The sequence below is a fragment of the Bubalus bubalis genome, chromosome 8, assembly GCF_019923935.1.
Source record: "Bubalus bubalis isolate 160015118507 breed Murrah chromosome 8, NDDB_SH_1, whole genome shotgun sequence".
Classification (NCBI taxonomy): Eukaryota; Metazoa; Chordata; class Mammalia; order Artiodactyla; family Bovidae; genus Bubalus; species Bubalus bubalis.
The window spans coordinates 13,999,620-14,016,350 of NC_059164.1; the positions used below are offsets into that span (position 1 = coordinate 13,999,620).

The 16,731-nt window shown below is 49.1% G+C and overlaps 1 protein-coding gene and 1 long non-coding RNA gene across 2 annotated transcripts in view; one reads left to right on the forward strand and one right to left on the reverse strand.

Moving 5' to 3' along the window:
* Nucleotides 1–5,132, reverse strand: part of LOC123334653 — a 35,642-nt gene extending 30,510 nt beyond the window's left edge. The window contains exon 1 of the long non-coding RNA XR_006552652.2: nt 3,859–5,132. This is a non-coding gene — a long non-coding RNA (uncharacterized LOC123334653). The remainder of the gene's footprint in view (nt 1–3,858) is intronic.
* A 427-nt stretch (nt 5,133–5,559) lies between these two features.
* Nucleotides 5,560–10,635, forward strand: DLX6 (distal-less homeobox 6). Its single transcript, XM_025290877.2, has 3 exons — nt 5,560–6,125; nt 7,381–7,574; nt 9,410–10,635. The coding sequence occupies exons 1-3, from the start codon at nt 5,708–5,710 to the stop codon at nt 9,659–9,661; spliced, it is 864 nt and encodes a 287-aa protein (XP_025146662.1). The 5' UTR covers nt 5,560–5,707; the 3' UTR covers nt 9,662–10,635.
* Nucleotides 10,636–16,731: the final 6,096 nt, after the last annotated feature.

Sequence of the window (16,731 nt, forward strand, 5' to 3'; positions counted from 1 at the left end):
GTTAAGGCATCTACTGTGACTTTGTTATTGTTACTGCTGATGAAGGGATGCAGGAATTAAAACAGAGGGTGCTTCAAGGCATTTAGGAAGACGCTTGGTCAGCTATATTAACTCCTTATTATGCCTAAAAATAGTCTGCCATTTCCTGTTGATGCTTGTTCCCTGCCACTCACTCAGGGCGGCATTTATCCTCCAATGGTCAGGGGTCCTGGTTTCCAAAGACTGCCTTGAATGAAGCTGACTTCTAACATCTCTGCCTTCCCACTTCCTCAGCTGCAATTCTCAGCAAGGCAAATATGAGGGGCTCTGCTTTGGTTTATCAACAGATTACAAACAGCACCTTACAGCACAAACAGCATCTAATTCTATCTATTAATAAGTGCTTAAACATTGTTGAGTTCTTTTTTTCTTGGACTGAGAGAAAGAAGAGTATTTGTGTATGAGAGATATGGGGTTCTAGGCTTGATAAAAGAGAGGAAGAAGGGGAAGGAGGAGGGAGAAAAACCGCATACAATCTTCAAATTGAGGAAGAAAGAAGTAAGTATTGTTTTTCCCCCCTGGATCCATACTAGGCCCAGTATATTGACTCTCTCTGTTAAGAAAACTTTGGATGATCACAGAGCCTGGAAATGTGGTCAGGGAGAGGTAGAAGGTGTCAAATTTGAAAACCTGGAGTCGGATTTGAAACCTGGAGTTGAATTTGAAAACCAGGTTCAAAAAGATCTGAAAGAGGAGCTTCCAAGTTAAGACATCCTTAGTTGATAGTCTCCAAACTGGACAGTCTAGAAAAAGTCTGTGAAGCCCCCAGTAGGTGTCACCGGTCCTTGCCATCCGTGCTGTGGTCTTCTAGCTAACTGTTCTCAGGCCCAGGACTGGATAGATGAGAGAGATGTTGTCTCCAGACTTCAGTGAGCCTCTTTCTGCGGAAGGGGTAAACAGGGACCACTTTCTAGTTGCTTTTGGGGGAAGCCTGGGAGCTAAGATGGCATTATAGTTTTATCCCTAGAGAAAACAATGCCGCAATAATCAGTGCTTTCTTGACTAGTCTGATACTTTTGACTCCTCCTGAAGATACCATCACTGGCCTGGGCCAAGAAGTTTGGAAAAGGGCAGCTCTCATGTTCCCCCCTCAAGCTTTCCCAGGTGTATGTGTTGGGAGAGGGGGGAAAACGTGCCTGGGTTTGCAGGATATGAAGCACTCTTTTCCTACACATGTACACAAACAGAATTTTACATTGAATGGGAAAAGACTAGCAAGAATCTTTTTTTTTTCCCCTACTAATGTCTCCTGTTGAGAAGGGGGTTCTTAGCATGGCCATGTAAATTAATACCGAGTTATTTCTTTGAATTCAAAGGCTATTTATCCAGGTCTAATTTCTTTAGAATTAACGTGATAACTGAGCCCAACTTAGCAACCAAAACCAGTCAGGCCCTGCCTGGCTTGAATGTACTTCTACAGCCTGAGGAGGCTGCAAACCCCCCACTGGCCCCAATCTACTCCTTGACCCATGTACTGCTGCAAACACTTGTCCATCTATAAAACAGAAGGGGACTTTCCCACCCAAAAAGCACCCTCCTTGCACGGTGGCCTTGGGCACGCTGACCCCCACACAGGGTCCTGTGCTGGCAATCAGTTGGTATTTCTCTCTAAATAACACTGACAGCCGGAATACAAGCCCCAACACCTCGATGTCTTAAAAAGCAAAAGGCAGCTTAGGCCTTCAACCCTGCCGCTTTAAACTTTTTAGTGAATGTGACCCTCACCTCCTATAGGCCCTAAAAGAGCCTAAGGTCTCCAGATCGCTGGATTTACTTCTATTTTGAATGATAAAGACTTCTTAGGCCTCACCTGCGCTCCTCCTCCCACCACTCCCCCAGGGCTGGCTCGGTTCCCCCGCCGGCAAGACAAAGAGGTCAGAGCCAGGACCCGGCTGGTGGCCAGCGGGGCGCAGGAGCCTGGAGCCCCTGAAGTGGGCGCCTTTGCTTGGAAGCCCTGAGGAATCTGGGAGTTCTTGACTCTCGAGGATGGGCTGGAGGTGCCGGCTGGATGGGAACAAACCAGGGGTGACAAGCCTTAGCTCACTACTGCCGCTCAAGACCCTGGGCGAAGGACTTAGCCTGCTTTATTTGGAGAGAAGAGAAGAGAAGGCGGGCAGCCTGCAGCCAGCCACTGAGCCCTGAACTCCTCGCACCGAGACCGATGGCAGAGACCACAACGTGTGGTCCCCTCCGCGGGGGCCACCTTGGCACGCTGTGTGGGGCCACGCTAGCTCTTCCCAGGACTCGCTGGAAAGCCCAGTGCTCAAGTCTGCAGTTCGGATTCTACCCTGCAAGCGCGCTTAGAGACCTCAGTGATGCCGGGTTGGTCCCCTCATAGTTGGTTCCGCTCCCCAGCCCGTGGCTGTCTCAGCCCACTCTGGGTCGCTCAGTAGGTCTTTATGCAAAAACTGCCACCTCGGTGCAGTTGCACAGTTGCTTCTCTGGGACACAGGGTTGAGATTTTATCCTCTAATGGGGGAGGGATAAGAGCCCTGTAGCTACTACTCAAACATTTCCAGCCCTCCGTGCTTTCTCGGGTATTAAGAAAACAGGGGAAAAAAAGAAAAAGAAGAAATCCTTTGCTAATAAAGGCTGCTATGCTCTGGATCTGGTGCCCAGTGAGGGGGCCTTGACGGGCAGCCACAACCCGCCCGGCTCCGGGTGCCGCCAGAGTCGGGGGGAAGCCGGCGAGGAAGGCAGAGCACCTGCGAACAGAAAGAAACGCACATGCACGGGGGCGGGGGCCTGTGGGGGGGGGGGGCCCTTCACCGTGTTAACAGCAAGCTGCAGGGTATAAAGCAATAAAACTGCCACGTCTACCTGCTGGCTTTGAGGACCTTACAAACAAGCTCGGCGCGCAGCCCGGGTGCACCGTGCACACACCAGGGGAGGGAGGAGAAGACCTTCTCTTTCTCTGCCTTTCCCTTCTCCACCGCAGTCCCCCACAGATGCACACCCTACACACGTCTCCCCCTCACCCAGCCCACCTTTCATTTTCCTTGGAGCTTTTTTGTTGTTGTTTTAATTCATTGCCGATTTGTAAACGCGTGGATCGGGTTACGGGTTCGCGTGTTAAAGCGAACCTCTTGTTAAAAGGAGGGGAACAAGGCACGCCACTTAAAAATGAATTCAGAGTTACTGAACCGGCTCCCAGGACTCCAAAAGTTAAGCGCAGCAGGCTAGGAAAGGGAGGGGGAGAGGCGACTAAACGCTGCTGCCCTGAGAACCTTGAAAAACTCTAGGGCAGCCAATTTCAGGTCATCTGATAAGATGGAGGAAGGAAGGAAGGAAAGAAAGAAAGAAAAAGAAAAAGACAAACTAGTCTAGCCCTGCCTTGAGACCCGGGGCTGGGAGCTGGGAAAATCAATTAGCATAAGCCGCTATCGGTCCGCGCAATGAGTTCGAACTGCGGGTCTGCAGTCATCTTTTCTGAAGTTACCGGACGAACGGCACCACTAAATTCTCCATTTCTCAGGTCCCTTGGGTCACCCATCCTATGGAGTTCAAGCGAGGAGGGTGCAAAGAAGGCTCCCGTAGTTTTCCCAAGGCAGACCTACAATAGTCCCCACAACCTCTAGACACGTTGGCCCGGAGTTGTTAGATTGTATGTTTCTTGGTGTGGCCAAAGGCTTGGGGCTGGGATCTATTCGCAGACTAAAAATTGGCGCCGAGCCCATAGGGGTATGCATGCCTTGCCCACCCAGTCCCAGTCCACTGGCACTGTCGACTCCCGGAGTCTCCCAGAGGTCCCAGGACCCTGACCCAGGCACCACCCAGCCTGCCCTCCTCGGCGCCCGATCCCCAGTCCAGCTCTCCTACCTGGTGGCCGGGCCTGAGAGGCATGCTCGGGCTCTTCTGACTCTGCTCAGTCTGGAGACCAGAGGGAGAGAGGCTAGATCCGCAGCCCTGGGCTGCTCCGAACTTAATGTCTTTCCCCAGTCCATCTTTGAAAGAGAAGTGGTTCTACCACCTGGATGTGCGGATATAAATCCCCTTGCAAATAATAAATGGATTAATAATAACAAGGTATGAAGTTCTTTTTATAGAAAAAAAAGGAGAGAATTGAAACTAAATGCGGCAGTTAGACAACCATTTTGATAAGAGGATAATTGAGGCGACACTGGTGTATAATTAGAGGATAATTTATGCTATATCCACTTTTATTCCACCTCCCAAAATAAACCCAGTCCATAATCATTACAGGCAAATTGTTCTGAATTTTATAGCAGCAATTTGAACAAAGTACTGCAGTTAATCATGGGAGATTTTTGTGTATTCCTGATTAGAACTCTAATTGCCTCCTTCCAGAAAGTAAAAATAACTGTAAAACGACTCTATTTTTATCATTAACAATGTTGACAATAAAATAAAATCAATTGGAATTGTAATCGAGAGACAAATTTAGGACGAAGGCACTTTTACTTGGGTAGTTTATATTGTAATCAAGATTTGCCAAACCACTAACCGCATGTATCATTTGCATATATTTGAAAGCATTACAGTAGCTTCTGTTTTCAATAGGAAAAAATGCATTACTGTCAGTCCTCCAACGACGTGCTTTCAGAAGAAGCTGCTGCGTTCTGAGGGGAAAAAAAAGATTTCTCCCTCTTTTTTGTTCACTATATAAGAAATACAGCCTGAAACAGCAAGAACCTCGCCAGAACAAGTGTTTAATTTTTCTTCTTCTTTACCCCCTCACCCCACCCCACCTATGGGGGTCGGTACCAGGTGTGGGGCTTTTCTTCCCTTTGTGGTTTCAATAAAATACGTCTAGAAAAATCCACGGTGACAGGGCGCTCCCGCGGGACTGCAGGGGGACTGGGGGCGGGGTGGGGGTAGGTCAAGGGAGGGACCCCTGCTTTAAAGGCAGAGGGCACTGCTTCGGAACACAGGCAGCCTGCTAGGGTGCGAAGGGACTGCGAGAGAGCAGCCCTCTGCCAGGCAGTTCCAAGGCTGCGGTATTGGGAACTGAGGCTCCGGGTTTGGGGGTGCGAGCTGCGGCGGGAGGCGTCGGCGACCGGCCGGGCGGAGGCAACTCCCTCCTCGGAGGCAACTCCCTCCTCGGAGGCCCCGTGCACGGAGCCGCGCGGCCCCCGGCTGCAGCTCGGGGCAGGGATTGGAGTTGCAAAAGGTAGGCGAAGAACTCGGCGAGCGGCGCACACACCAGTGGAAGCCGTGCGCCTGTGACGTCAGGGGGCGACTGACCAATGGGAAGGCGCTGCCCTTTGGAGACAAACCATTCGACTCGTGGCGTCTGCATCAAGTCTGAAAGCAGACGCGCAACTTTCGCAGAATCCACCTTAAAATCTCTGCCTTAAACTGCACCAGCCCCCAAAAAATCCAAGGGGGGAAAAGAAGGGGGGGAGAGCAGAGTCCCCCCTCCCCCCTCTCCTCTCCCATCCCTCCCCCTTCCTCCTCCCTTTGAGTTAACAAGGCCCCGCTCACTATATCTCTTTATATTAAAAATATATATATTAGAGAAGAGCGAGGGAGAGGGAGAACCACCTCCGCCCCCTCTCTTTTTAAAAAAAAATTTTTTTTAATTTTTTTTTTTTTTTTGCAAGGATCCCAAGAGCTAAGGTGGCTGCAGAGGGGAGAGCGGCGCGAGCCAAGTGGGGGAGGGTGGAGGAAACCCGGGAGAAGGCTTTCTCCAGCCCCCAAAGTTTTGATGATGACCATGACTACGATGGCTGACGGCTTGGAAGGCCAGGACTCGTCCAAATCCGCCTTCATGGAGTTCGGGCAACAACAGCAGCAGCAGCAACAGCAGCAGCAGCAGCAGCAACAGCAACCGCCGCCGCCGCCGCCGCCGCCGCACTCTCAGCAGAGCTCCCCGGCCATGGCAGGCGCGCACTACCCTCTGCACTGCCTGCACTCGGCGGCGGCGGCGGCGGCGGCGGCCGGCTCGCACCACCACCACCACCAGCACCACCACCACGGCTCGCCCTACGCGTCGGGCGGCGGCAACTCCTACAACCACCGCTCGCTCGCCGCCTACCCCTACATGAGCCACTCGCAGCACAGCCCTTACCTCCAGTCCTACCACAACAGCAGCGCGGCCGCCCAGACGCGAGGGGACGACACAGGTGAGAGGCCGCTGGGGCAGCTCGCTTCTCCCGCCTCCCGGCTGCCCCCCACCCCGCCCGCCCCGCTCACTTCCTCAATGCCCGGGCCTCCGCCGGCCCCCTCCCCCAGGCGGCCCGGCGCGCCCCCGGCCAGGCCTGGTGCGCGCCCGCTTGCCTGGCGCCTGCCTGCCGGCCTCGCAGGGCCGGGCCCCTTCGCGCCGTCCCGGACCCTAGGCTTCCCTGCGGCTCGACCCGCCTCGCTGCCTCGTCTCCGGCGCGTCGCTCGGGCCGCGCCTCCGACTCGGCGCAGGCTTCGCTCGACCAACTGGCCCGCACTGCGCTCTCCAGCCCGCAGGGTCTGTGCGCCCTTTTGCCTCTCTCCTCCCTTCCGGGTTTTGACCCACGTTTGGCAGGACTGGGGACATTTCTGGGCTAGAATTGGGGAGCGTGTTTTGCTCTCCCACTTAGTCCGGGCAGCCGGTGGCCTACTTTGCGTGGGGCGCCGGTGCGCTTCGGTGACCCGGGGGGAAGCTGGCATGGCCTCCGGCTCTGGTTAAGCTGGTGACAATTGGGCTCTCTCCCGCGGACTTTGAGATGTCTTCCACCCCCACCCCTTACGGGCCCCCCTCCCTTGGGTTTGTGATAGCTGCTGGCTACTCCTTTGTTCGTGGAAGTGAAGCTCAGGGCTCAGCACTCGTGGGGGACAAAGTTGCCGCGTGAGGCTCAACCCGCTCCGGTGCTGATCTGAGCCTCTGGTAGTGTTTTGTTTGGGTTTTGGTCCCTCTCGGCAGACTCATTTTCGAACACACCGAGGTATCTTGATGCACCCAGCTTCGAGCTGGTGACATCAAGCCAACTGGCCGCAAAATCACTAGGGTGGCTCAAGCACACCTGAAGGCACTCTCTGTAAAGCCAGACCGAGGGGGCCCTGCTCCTCGGCGGAGAGAGCAGCCGCCCCGCGGCGCCGCGCACCCCAGAGAGCGGCCGGCGCCGCCTCCGCTGCGGCGGAGCTAGGCTGTTTGCCCCTCGGCCCAGGGCGCTCCCTTCACCCAACCACCGCACGTTATTTTAGAGCCAGAGTCAGGGTCTGAAAGTAGCTTTTGCAGCCGCCGGGATTACCCGGGCACTGGGAACCCAGAGAGGTCAGGATGGCTTGGGGACGCTTCGAGGAAACTGTTCATGGCTTTGAAGAGTCTCGGCACAGGCCAGGCCAAGCTCGGGGAGACTGCAGCAGTAGCCTCACGAGTGATCACTCCTCTGAATCCTTTGCTTGCAGATCAACAAAAAACCACAGTGATTGAAAACGGGGAAATCAGGTTCAATGGCAAAGGGAAAAAGATTCGGAAGCCTCGGACCATTTACTCCAGCCTGCAGCTCCAGGCTTTAAACCATCGCTTTCAGCAGACTCAGTACCTGGCCCTTCCCGAGAGAGCTGAACTGGCAGCTTCCTTAGGACTGACACAAACACAGGTAATTCCAGAGAAGCCTTGAAATGCTGACCCTCACTTGCAGATCGGGCAGGGAGCTCATCAGGAGGAATTCTTGGCCTAGTCAACCAAAGATGGAAGGAGCTTAATGACAAATGCCTTTGCTCCAGTTATGCACTTTTCTGGTACAACACAGTTTGGAATAAATGACCTGGTATTGAATACTGGATTGGATTTGCACATCCTCCCCCCGACCCTCAGTGACCCCACCCCAGCCTAGTGTCCTTTGGTGGTCAAACTCGTTATTTAATCAAGTCCTATTCCAGTAGAGCAACACAAAAGAGAGCAAACAAGTAGGAGAAAGAGAAAAAGATATTCAGACCAGGCGGGCAGTATAAGACCCATGTTTCTTAAGGATCCTTTTGTGGGCCCTGGGACTTAAAGAGGATTTTAACTCATTGACATTGAAAGAATTATGAAGTGGAAAGGATGGGTTAGCCAGACATGCACAGGTTCCAATAGGATTTGGTAAAGTGACCAAGGTGAAAACTGTTCATCCTAGGATGGGTGAGGTGAGTCTTTCTGAAAATTGTCCTCAGTCCAGTTGGTTAAATCATCCTGGTTGACTGGCTGGTGCAGGCTAAGGAATCTGGATCACAGAATTTGGGCATAATGGCAGAGCCGGAGATCAAAGAGGAATGTGCCCAAATTATAGCAGATGAAGCCTCGGTTAAGGACAGTTGCTGAAGTTCTCCAGTCTTACTAATTTGAAAGACATATGGGGTATTTTAGACTTCACAGGAAGAGGTTTTAGGTAGGTATATTAGGACCCTTGTCATAGAGCCAGGCTGCAGACACCTGAGGTTTTTGTCCCTGTCAATTAACTTGGCTGCATGGGGTGGTAGGCCTCATCTGAAATGGATGCTCTTCATCAAGGGGACATCAGGTTTCTGAGACCCTGGCTGGGGACTGATTGTGTGCTGAGACTGAGACTGACTGTCTCAGCACAGATGCTCCTTAAGCTCTTTCTTTTCAATTCAGCCTGCTTTCTCTCACCATGATGCCACTGGAAATATTTGGGGTTTGAGATGAAGGGATTCCTGCTATTCAGTAACTTGTACTCCTTTTGGAAAAGCAGATTCCTAAGGCTAAGTAATTTTAAAGGTAAATGAAGCTGTACCATAGAAGGTCCTTCTTCACATAAAGTAAATCTGGGATGTTAGCTTGGATACGCTCCCATCCTAGACTCCTGGTTTGCATTTAATATTCAGGAGCCCTTTGACTTTTAGTGCCTGCCCTAACAATCGTGACGACAATTTGACTAAACAACATACCAAGTAGGGAATGAATGAGGCACAGTCCCTCATCGCTGCAGGATTATGTCAGAAGAAAGGTGTTCCATGTACAGTTGATGGCATATGCAGTGTATGCCTATGTATATATATTCAACGCGTTTGGGTTTTAAACTGCTCTTAGTCGTTTGCTCAGGGCACATCCAGACTGTTAGAGGAAGTGCATCCAGTTAGCTTTAATCTGAAAAATTCACCGTGTAAAAATCCCCCTTTAGAGTTTGAACCTGGCTTTTATTCTCCTTGGCCTTTATTCTAGTTTTATTCTTATGCTGTTGTTTCAAACCTAGGCTTCCATCTAACTGAGGAGTTACAATGACTTTAGGTATCCGGACAAGATACCAAGTAAACGGCGGGGGGTAGGGTGGGGTGGGGTGAAGTGGCGGGGAGAGGGGAGCGGCTAGAAAGAAGTGGAGGAAGGCGGGGTCTTGAGGGCTTCGCGTTGGCGGGTTGTCTTTTTTCTTTTTTCGCTATAGGCACCGGTTCGATGTTTTTCGGGCCTAATGATCGCTGCTGCGTTTCTTTCTAGGTGAAGATATGGTTTCAGAACAAACGCTCTAAGTTTAAGAAACTGCTGAAGCAGGGCAGTAACCCGCACGAGAGCGACCCTCTCCCGGGCTCCGCGGCCCTGTCGCCGCGCTCGCCGGCGCTCCCTCCGGTGTGGGACGTTTCCGCCTCGGCCAAGGGCGTCAGTATGCCCCCCAACAGCTACATGCCCGGCTACTCGCATTGGTACTCCTCTCCACACCAGGACACGATGCAGAGACCACAGATGATGTGAGTTATCCAAGGGCAAAAGATACCCTAGGGCGACGTCTGAACAAGGCAAGGAGGATCCGGGACCTGCTTGCATCTGCCAAACCGAGCCGAAGGAGCAGGCTCGGGAGAACTCTTACGTGTGGCCAGACTGGGCGTTGTTCCCTTCTCTCTCCTCTCCCATCCCCTCGGTCTCTCTCTCTCACACTCTGCCTTTTTCCTTTTTTTTGCCTCCCTCCTTCCCGCTTTTCTTTTTAAAATTCCTTTCTCCACCTGCCTTTTCCCTTGAGCAGCCTCAGTAATTGATTTTGAATCTTAGAGAGAAGGAGAAACAGAGAGAGAGAGACTGGTTTCTAAGCCAGTGCTCCTGAAGCCTCTCACTGTAAGGATATTTTCCCTCACCCCTTGGGATCCAGGCTCTGAGCCTCTTTTTCTCTTTGGGAGTATCCATCAAAACGACTTTTTAAAGCAGACATTTTCCCCCACCAGAAGAATCTGTGCAAACATGGCAGCGTTTTTACTTGTTTAATGAGCTTAAGACATTACATGATGAAAAAGAAGCAGTTTGGACTCCTGCATTTTTATTTACAATCCCATACTGACAAAAAAAAAGAAAAAGAACAGAAAAGAAAAAGAAACCCTAACAGCCCTTCTCTAAAGAAAAAGGAAAAATCGGCTGTAAGATTAGAACATTGCCACGAAAGGAATGCTGCATGTTTTATCAAAATGCAATGAGCAAGAATGATGATTTAAACAAAACAAAACCACTTTCCCTCCACCCCTACCCCCAAACCCTGAACTGGAATCCGGAAAGACAGAGGAAACAACCAAAATCACCATTCTATTGCTTTGATATGAATTGGTGGCATTCACTAAGCTAATAGGGACATTTATATCAAGAAACATTTCTGTATATATTGTTGAATTTTAGTTGTACATATACTTTGTATGTTTTTGTCTTCTTTCATATATGGAGTAAAAGCCAAAATGCTGAGAGTGTCCGGTCTATTTCTCTTTGTGTGTCTCTGTCTTACCACCCCCTCTCCCTCCCCCCAGTATATTTTCTATCACTCTTAAAAGAATTCCTATTTCCTAATATGGGAAACCCTATGTATAAACATCAAGTGCCTGCAAAGATATCGGTTTGCAGCACTAACCTTTGTCTTAAGTACTTTAACATTAACCATAGATGTTTTCTCAACTTCCTTTATATATTCTATTTTATTGTAATTTCTACACATTTATCTATTTTTAAGAATCATTAGAATGATCTAACCCCAGGTTAACCTCTAGACAGCCAGTAGTTTCCAGTGCTGAAACTGAGTATTCTCCTTTCCCTTTCCTCAGCCAAAATAATACAGCTGTATTTGTCTTTGTTTGGAAGCAGCTTTTTTTTTTTTTAAACAAACAAAAAAAAAGGAAAGAATCAGAGGGGAAAAAACAGAAACTAAATGCACAATTATGACTATTTCACGTTTACAACCCTTTGCAAGCTAACTAGATAGGAAAACACACAATCCTGGATGAAATACATCCTTCTTTCTGATCTTGTAGAAAGCACAGAAATAATGAAAATGAAAAGTCCTTTCGTCATGCAAGCAGGAAGCCCCATACTGCGAGAATTAATGGCTACAGACCTGGGCATCCTTCAAATTATGAACCTTGAAACCACTGAGCCATTTATCAGAAGTCAATAGAGATACTCAGAGTGCTCCATATAATGACAGCGACATACAGTCGTGCAAAAGGACAGTCACTATAATTAGACACAAAGCAAAGACTACTTACCAATATACCCGTTCCTTTTTTTGTTGAGCAACTTCCACGCTCAGTCAGTCTTCAGAATGGTTTAAAACCGATCAGTCTTGTCATTTTCTAGCATTCGTATTGTTACATTAGGAAAAATGTTTTCTTTTCTTTTTTCCCCCTTCCTACTGTGAAACTTTGGGTTCGTAGCTCCCCAGGATCAATTCTGAACAAAGCCTCCAGCTGCAGTGCCATCCAATTTGAAGCAGACATTGGGGACAATTTAAGGTTTTTATCCACAAGAAGGTTTTTTTCCATTCTCTTAAATGCAGCCATAATTAGAGTAATTTTTCATGTAGCCCGCTGATTACAGCGTTTTTACCGTCAAAGATAATTACCTGTAATTTTCTTCCACTTTTAATACTAAAAAGCCATCTTTATTTAGATTCAGGAACAGGAAAGGCGAAACAAAAGAGGGAAATTATTCTGTTATTCATACACAAATTGCAGAGACGTAGGACCTAAAATTGAAAATTAACCAAAATTATAATGCTGAAAAGAATGGAAGAGGCTGCAGAAGTACAGCTGGTAGTGGGGCTTTGCTGAATTATTCAAATTACGTTAGAGAGAAAGCTACCATACATCGAAACCAACACTGATTTTTCTTAAAAAAATCACCAGACACATGCCAAACCACTGAGAGTGCATGTAATTCTGAAACCCAGAAAATGCATCAACACATTGGAGATGTTACCATGATGCTCCAGTGTGGATCTTTCTATCTCTTAATACAAGTTTAATTAAACAGGACGTTCTATCAAGGGGTCCTCCCATGAACTGGCATTGGAAATGGGCTTCCTCTGGGTCCTCTGAACAGCAAGGGTTAATAATTTTAGCTCTTTAGAAGGTATTGACCCCCATAGTAAACTGATCCCCCGGAGAGGGATTGGTAGGAGGGGCGTGGGTGAAGTCTCAGCGCCTACTACGCCTCCCCACGTTGGAACTTCCCAGAGTTCGAGTTCTAGAGCCTCGTTCTGACAATATTTTTCAAGTTAAAAAAAAGGAACAATAGTGGCGAAGAGTGAGAGTGAAGGGGAAAAATTTCTTCTCGGTGCCAATAAGCATCTCATTTATTTTTTTGACATATTTAGCACAAGCGTTCCTCCGGAGAAAGGCCTTTCTGTTTCTGTGCTGAGGTGAGAGAAACAAAAATTTCTCAGGCTCCCACCCGTAAACTCTCTAGCTGCTTCCAGCCTCTACAGGGTCAGGAAACAGCGTCATCTATAGATAGAACTGCACCGCTTCTGCAAGAGTCTTCCTTGGCATGTCCCTAAATCAAACGGGTTCCCTGGCTCCACAGCTCGACTCTGCATCTCAGCCAATCGGGCTTCCAATCCCAAGGTCTCGGCATTGGGGCCTCTCAGGCCACAGCTCTACGGTCAGCATCCCACGCCTTCCCCCCTCCCCCGCCCCCAGCTTGAGGCAAAGACACTGTAAAGCAGCCCTAAAGTGGTTTTGGAGGCCAGTTATTCCGGAAACTTTCTCCCCAATATAGGAAGGCGTCAAAGGGACTATAAAGTCGGAAAGATTCAGACTACACCTGCCCGTTGCTAATGTCCGCATACTGTGATGCTAAAGGGGCATTTGTCCCTAGCGAGCTCCGTTTGCAGACTCAACGCCCCCAATCTTAAAACCATCACCACGTGTAAGACCTCCATGGATTTGTCTAGGACTAGTTTTGAGTAACAATGTTTCAAAGTATATTTCAGCCTGGAATCTCCAGCAGACTTCCCTTCATACCTTACAGAAACCTCGTGTATGTCACAAGCTGCACCAAATATCAACAGCACAGAAAGCAAAAAAGACAGATCGACTTCTTAAGGATCCCATTCTCACCCAAATCATTGTAACTCACCAGAACCACAACCCTTTTACTGTTAAAGTAGAATAAAAGGTCAGAAATGAAAACCATCTCTAGAGCAAAGTTGCAGTCCATAACAAATTACAACAGCAATACATACAGCTTTGTGTGAGAATAGAAATATGAGCTGTGTCTTGTAGTATGCAAGAAATAAAAACTTACCCCCAGTGAATCTCTCTTAAGCAATGATCAGGGTCTAGAAATCTATACTGAACAGAAGCAGAGGAGAATATTTTTCTGAGTCTCAGGGCAGAAGCTCTTTCTCTATATTCTTGGTTGAGTGAGCACATCCAGGTGTGAAATTGTTTGCACACCCCAGCACCTCTTATATTGCCAGCAAAATTAGCTGTTATTACTGTCACTGTTTAGTGATGGTTAGCGTGATACAAAAAAAAAAAAAACTGCTGTAATCAAGACCTGGCGCATCTTTGCAAATTACAGATAATTGTAAACGTCCAGATTATGATAATAGCATCCTAATCCAGCCTGCAATATAATTATTACAGAGTGTTACATCTGAAACTGTCCAGTAGGGCTAATTCAGCCATTATTTAGACCCTATTTTTGTACTGCAAATGGGTTGCTGAGTTGAAAATGTACGATTGTAATTTCACAGGGCACTCAATGAGTAATGGTATAGGAAGAGGAAAATACAAAAGTGAAATGTGAACAGTAGCGATCAAATCAAACCCTGAAGGACAAAAGACTGTTTGATTCATATGGAAAAAGAAGAGCGGGAATTAAGAAAATAGCAAATCAGTAGTCTGAAGCATTACGTGTCCAAATCTTCAATATGTGGAGGGCTGATGTGTTTGCAAGGGCTTCTACATCTGCTGCTGCCTGGTGTCTGAAATAATTTTTTTCTTTCTTTTTTTTTAAACCTGTCTTCCCCCCCATCCCTTCTCTCTCCTAAAGCATTATCATCCTTTAAAAAAAAAGTGCCCCTCTCCCAAGCAAAGAACATTTGTCAGTTTCATCATTGTTTCCACCAAGGCAGCCTCAGAAAGTGCCTGTCACTTGTTTATGAACATTTTCTTAAATGAATTTTCAATCTTTCCTGTCATCAGAGCAAAATGCCCTGGGTGTTTGTAAGTGTTCCTGAGCTTCATCTCCATTCTCTTTCACTGAGAACAAGTCATTGAGAGTCCTAAAGGATATTAGCAGAAAATGTATTAATTGCTGCTAATTAAATAAAGCCGGATGGGAAGCCCTCTTCTCTACTCACCTTGGCTGGCTATTGGCTTTAATCCTATCATTAACTTTTATTAATTAACCCACCCCTTCTCATGTCAACCAGTCCAGCTGCTTCTTTTGCTACCAGTCACTGAAGTATTTCTTTTCGTATTCCAGAAAGTCTGTTGTTTTTGATAAAGAACTGGCCCTGCCCCCAGATATGCTTGTTAAAGAGCAAGGTCAGTCTCCTTAAACTAGAGGGACAGAGGAGACAGGGAGTTAGAGAATTATAGCAAGAGAGTCTGGAGAGACACTGGAGCACTGTGCTGGTTCCATAGTGAAAGCAGACTCTGGGTTCCAGCTGCTGCCTTCTGGAAGGTAAACCCTGCCCAGGCTGAAATTTCTGGTTCCTGGTGGGGATGTCCTGGTCAGGGAGACCTAAATCTGGTACACTCCCAGTAGCTCATTTTTCCCACCATGAGAACTGAAAATTTCCTGGGCATCTTTTCCAGCCTCTAGGACAATGTGTGATGATTCTCCTCCCACCACCTAGCAAACCCTGGAGCTACCCAGCCAGGGCCACCCTGCGGGGTGGCAAGCAGGCTTCCTTAGCTCCTGTGAATTTAAGGGCAATAATGAAATGTCCCCTGTTTAGTGACCCCTGCTTACAGATGAAAGTTGAGTCCATATCCTGCCTCTTGCCCCGCCCTCTTCTCCCACCTTGCAAATGGCAAATGGCAGAAATAGTCCTTGAATAACAACGAGCTTCCAGGGGCAGATTTCTGTCTTCTCGCCTTTGCAAGAAACAAAACAAAACAAAACAAAACAACCTTTAAAATAAATCATAGCTTGGACTGTTTACCGCCTTTCACCTTCACCTACTTCATATATATATATATATATACACACACACACATACACACACACACACACACATACATATACACTCTAGACTGTGCCTGGTGGAGGTTTGACAGAGACTCCTTACTGAAACTTAGAGGGTGTGTGTGTGTGTGTGTGTGTGTGTGTAGAATGATGTTATGAAGCCACTTTTTTCCCCTTCCTGTGGCGAAAGGTCGTAATGTGTGGTATTTCACCATTTTATATAAATCTTGGTTTAGGATGTGGAACAGACTCAATAATACGTGCGCTTTTGGCAGAGACTCCTTCGGGTCCCCGTAAAGCAGAACTAAATACGAAGTCCCAGCGACCGAAAGAGCAAAGACACTTAATTGCTGCAAAATCAGGACTCTCTTCTCTTTTAAAGAGAGACTCATGTAAATTCCCTCGGTTCCTATCTTTACGGTTAGAGCTCGACCTATAAAACAGGTTATTACATTACAGCCGACAACCCTGGATGATTGAAAGGGAAGTCTCCCCCCGCCCCTCCGCGGTCGACATTACGTGTACTTTCTGCCCTGTACCACCGGGGAACCTAAAGCTTGTCAGATGCAAAAGAAAACGGATGGGGCGGGGGTGGGAGACCGGACTGCGTAGAAAAATATTTAGCCAATCCCACATGTGCTACCGCTATTGGGGCTGTTTTCGAGGCCCAGAGTTCGCTGTGACTCTGAAAAAACCACGTACAGTGTGCAACACTCGCAGGCAACCTGGGAGAGCGCGGAGGGCGGGAGCAAGCCGCAGCGCCCCCTCCCCAACCTCCCCGGAGGCTGAAGCCTCCGCCCAGCTGCTGTGGGAGGGGGTGCTTCTGGGCGGAGGAGAGGGGTGACCGCAGGCGGATCCGCCGGCGTGGCGCGCTTCCCAGAGGTGCCGGAGGGCGTCTGCCCTCAGGGCGTGCCTCAGGGGAGGGCTGGAGCGCTCCGGGTTGGAGAGATCCCAGTGGCCAGGGGGAGGCGCGCCATCCCGGGGTTGCGGGATGGGGCGGGGAGGGGGTGGTGGTTGGGTAGCCCTAAAGGTCCCTCTCTTCGAATAAAAGAAGCGCTGGGGAGGGGGCAAGAGAGGGGCAAGGGGCAGGGTTCCAGGAGACGTCCCTCGCGCTTCGGGCTGGAGAGCTCCGGAGACCGAATGGTGTCAAGGCCAGAGGAAGCTGCAGGGCGCGCTGCGAGGAGACGAGCGCCACCCGGCCTTGGCGCGCTGTGGGCGACTCCCAGGACGGCGCGGCCAGGACGCCGCGAGCCGTGGGGCGTCCGGTGGGATCAAAGAAGCCAAAGGAGGCCAGCCGGCGCGTCTGGGATTGTGGGATAAGGGGCGGGAGAGAGAGGATTGGCATGGGCGGGGAGAGCCTAGCCTGGCCT

Coding starts and splice junctions, on each gene's coding strand:
- DLX6 (XM_025290877.2), top strand. CDS start 5,708: ATGATGACCATGACTACGATGGCTGACGGCTTGGAAGGCCAGGACTCG. Junction 6,126..7,380: donor GACGCGAGGGGACGACACAG/GTGAGAGGCCGC, acceptor CTTTGCTTGCAG/ATCAACAAAAAACCACAGTG. Junction 7,575..9,409: donor TAGGACTGACACAAACACAG/GTAATTCCAGAG, acceptor GTTTCTTTCTAG/GTGAAGATATGGTTTCAGAA.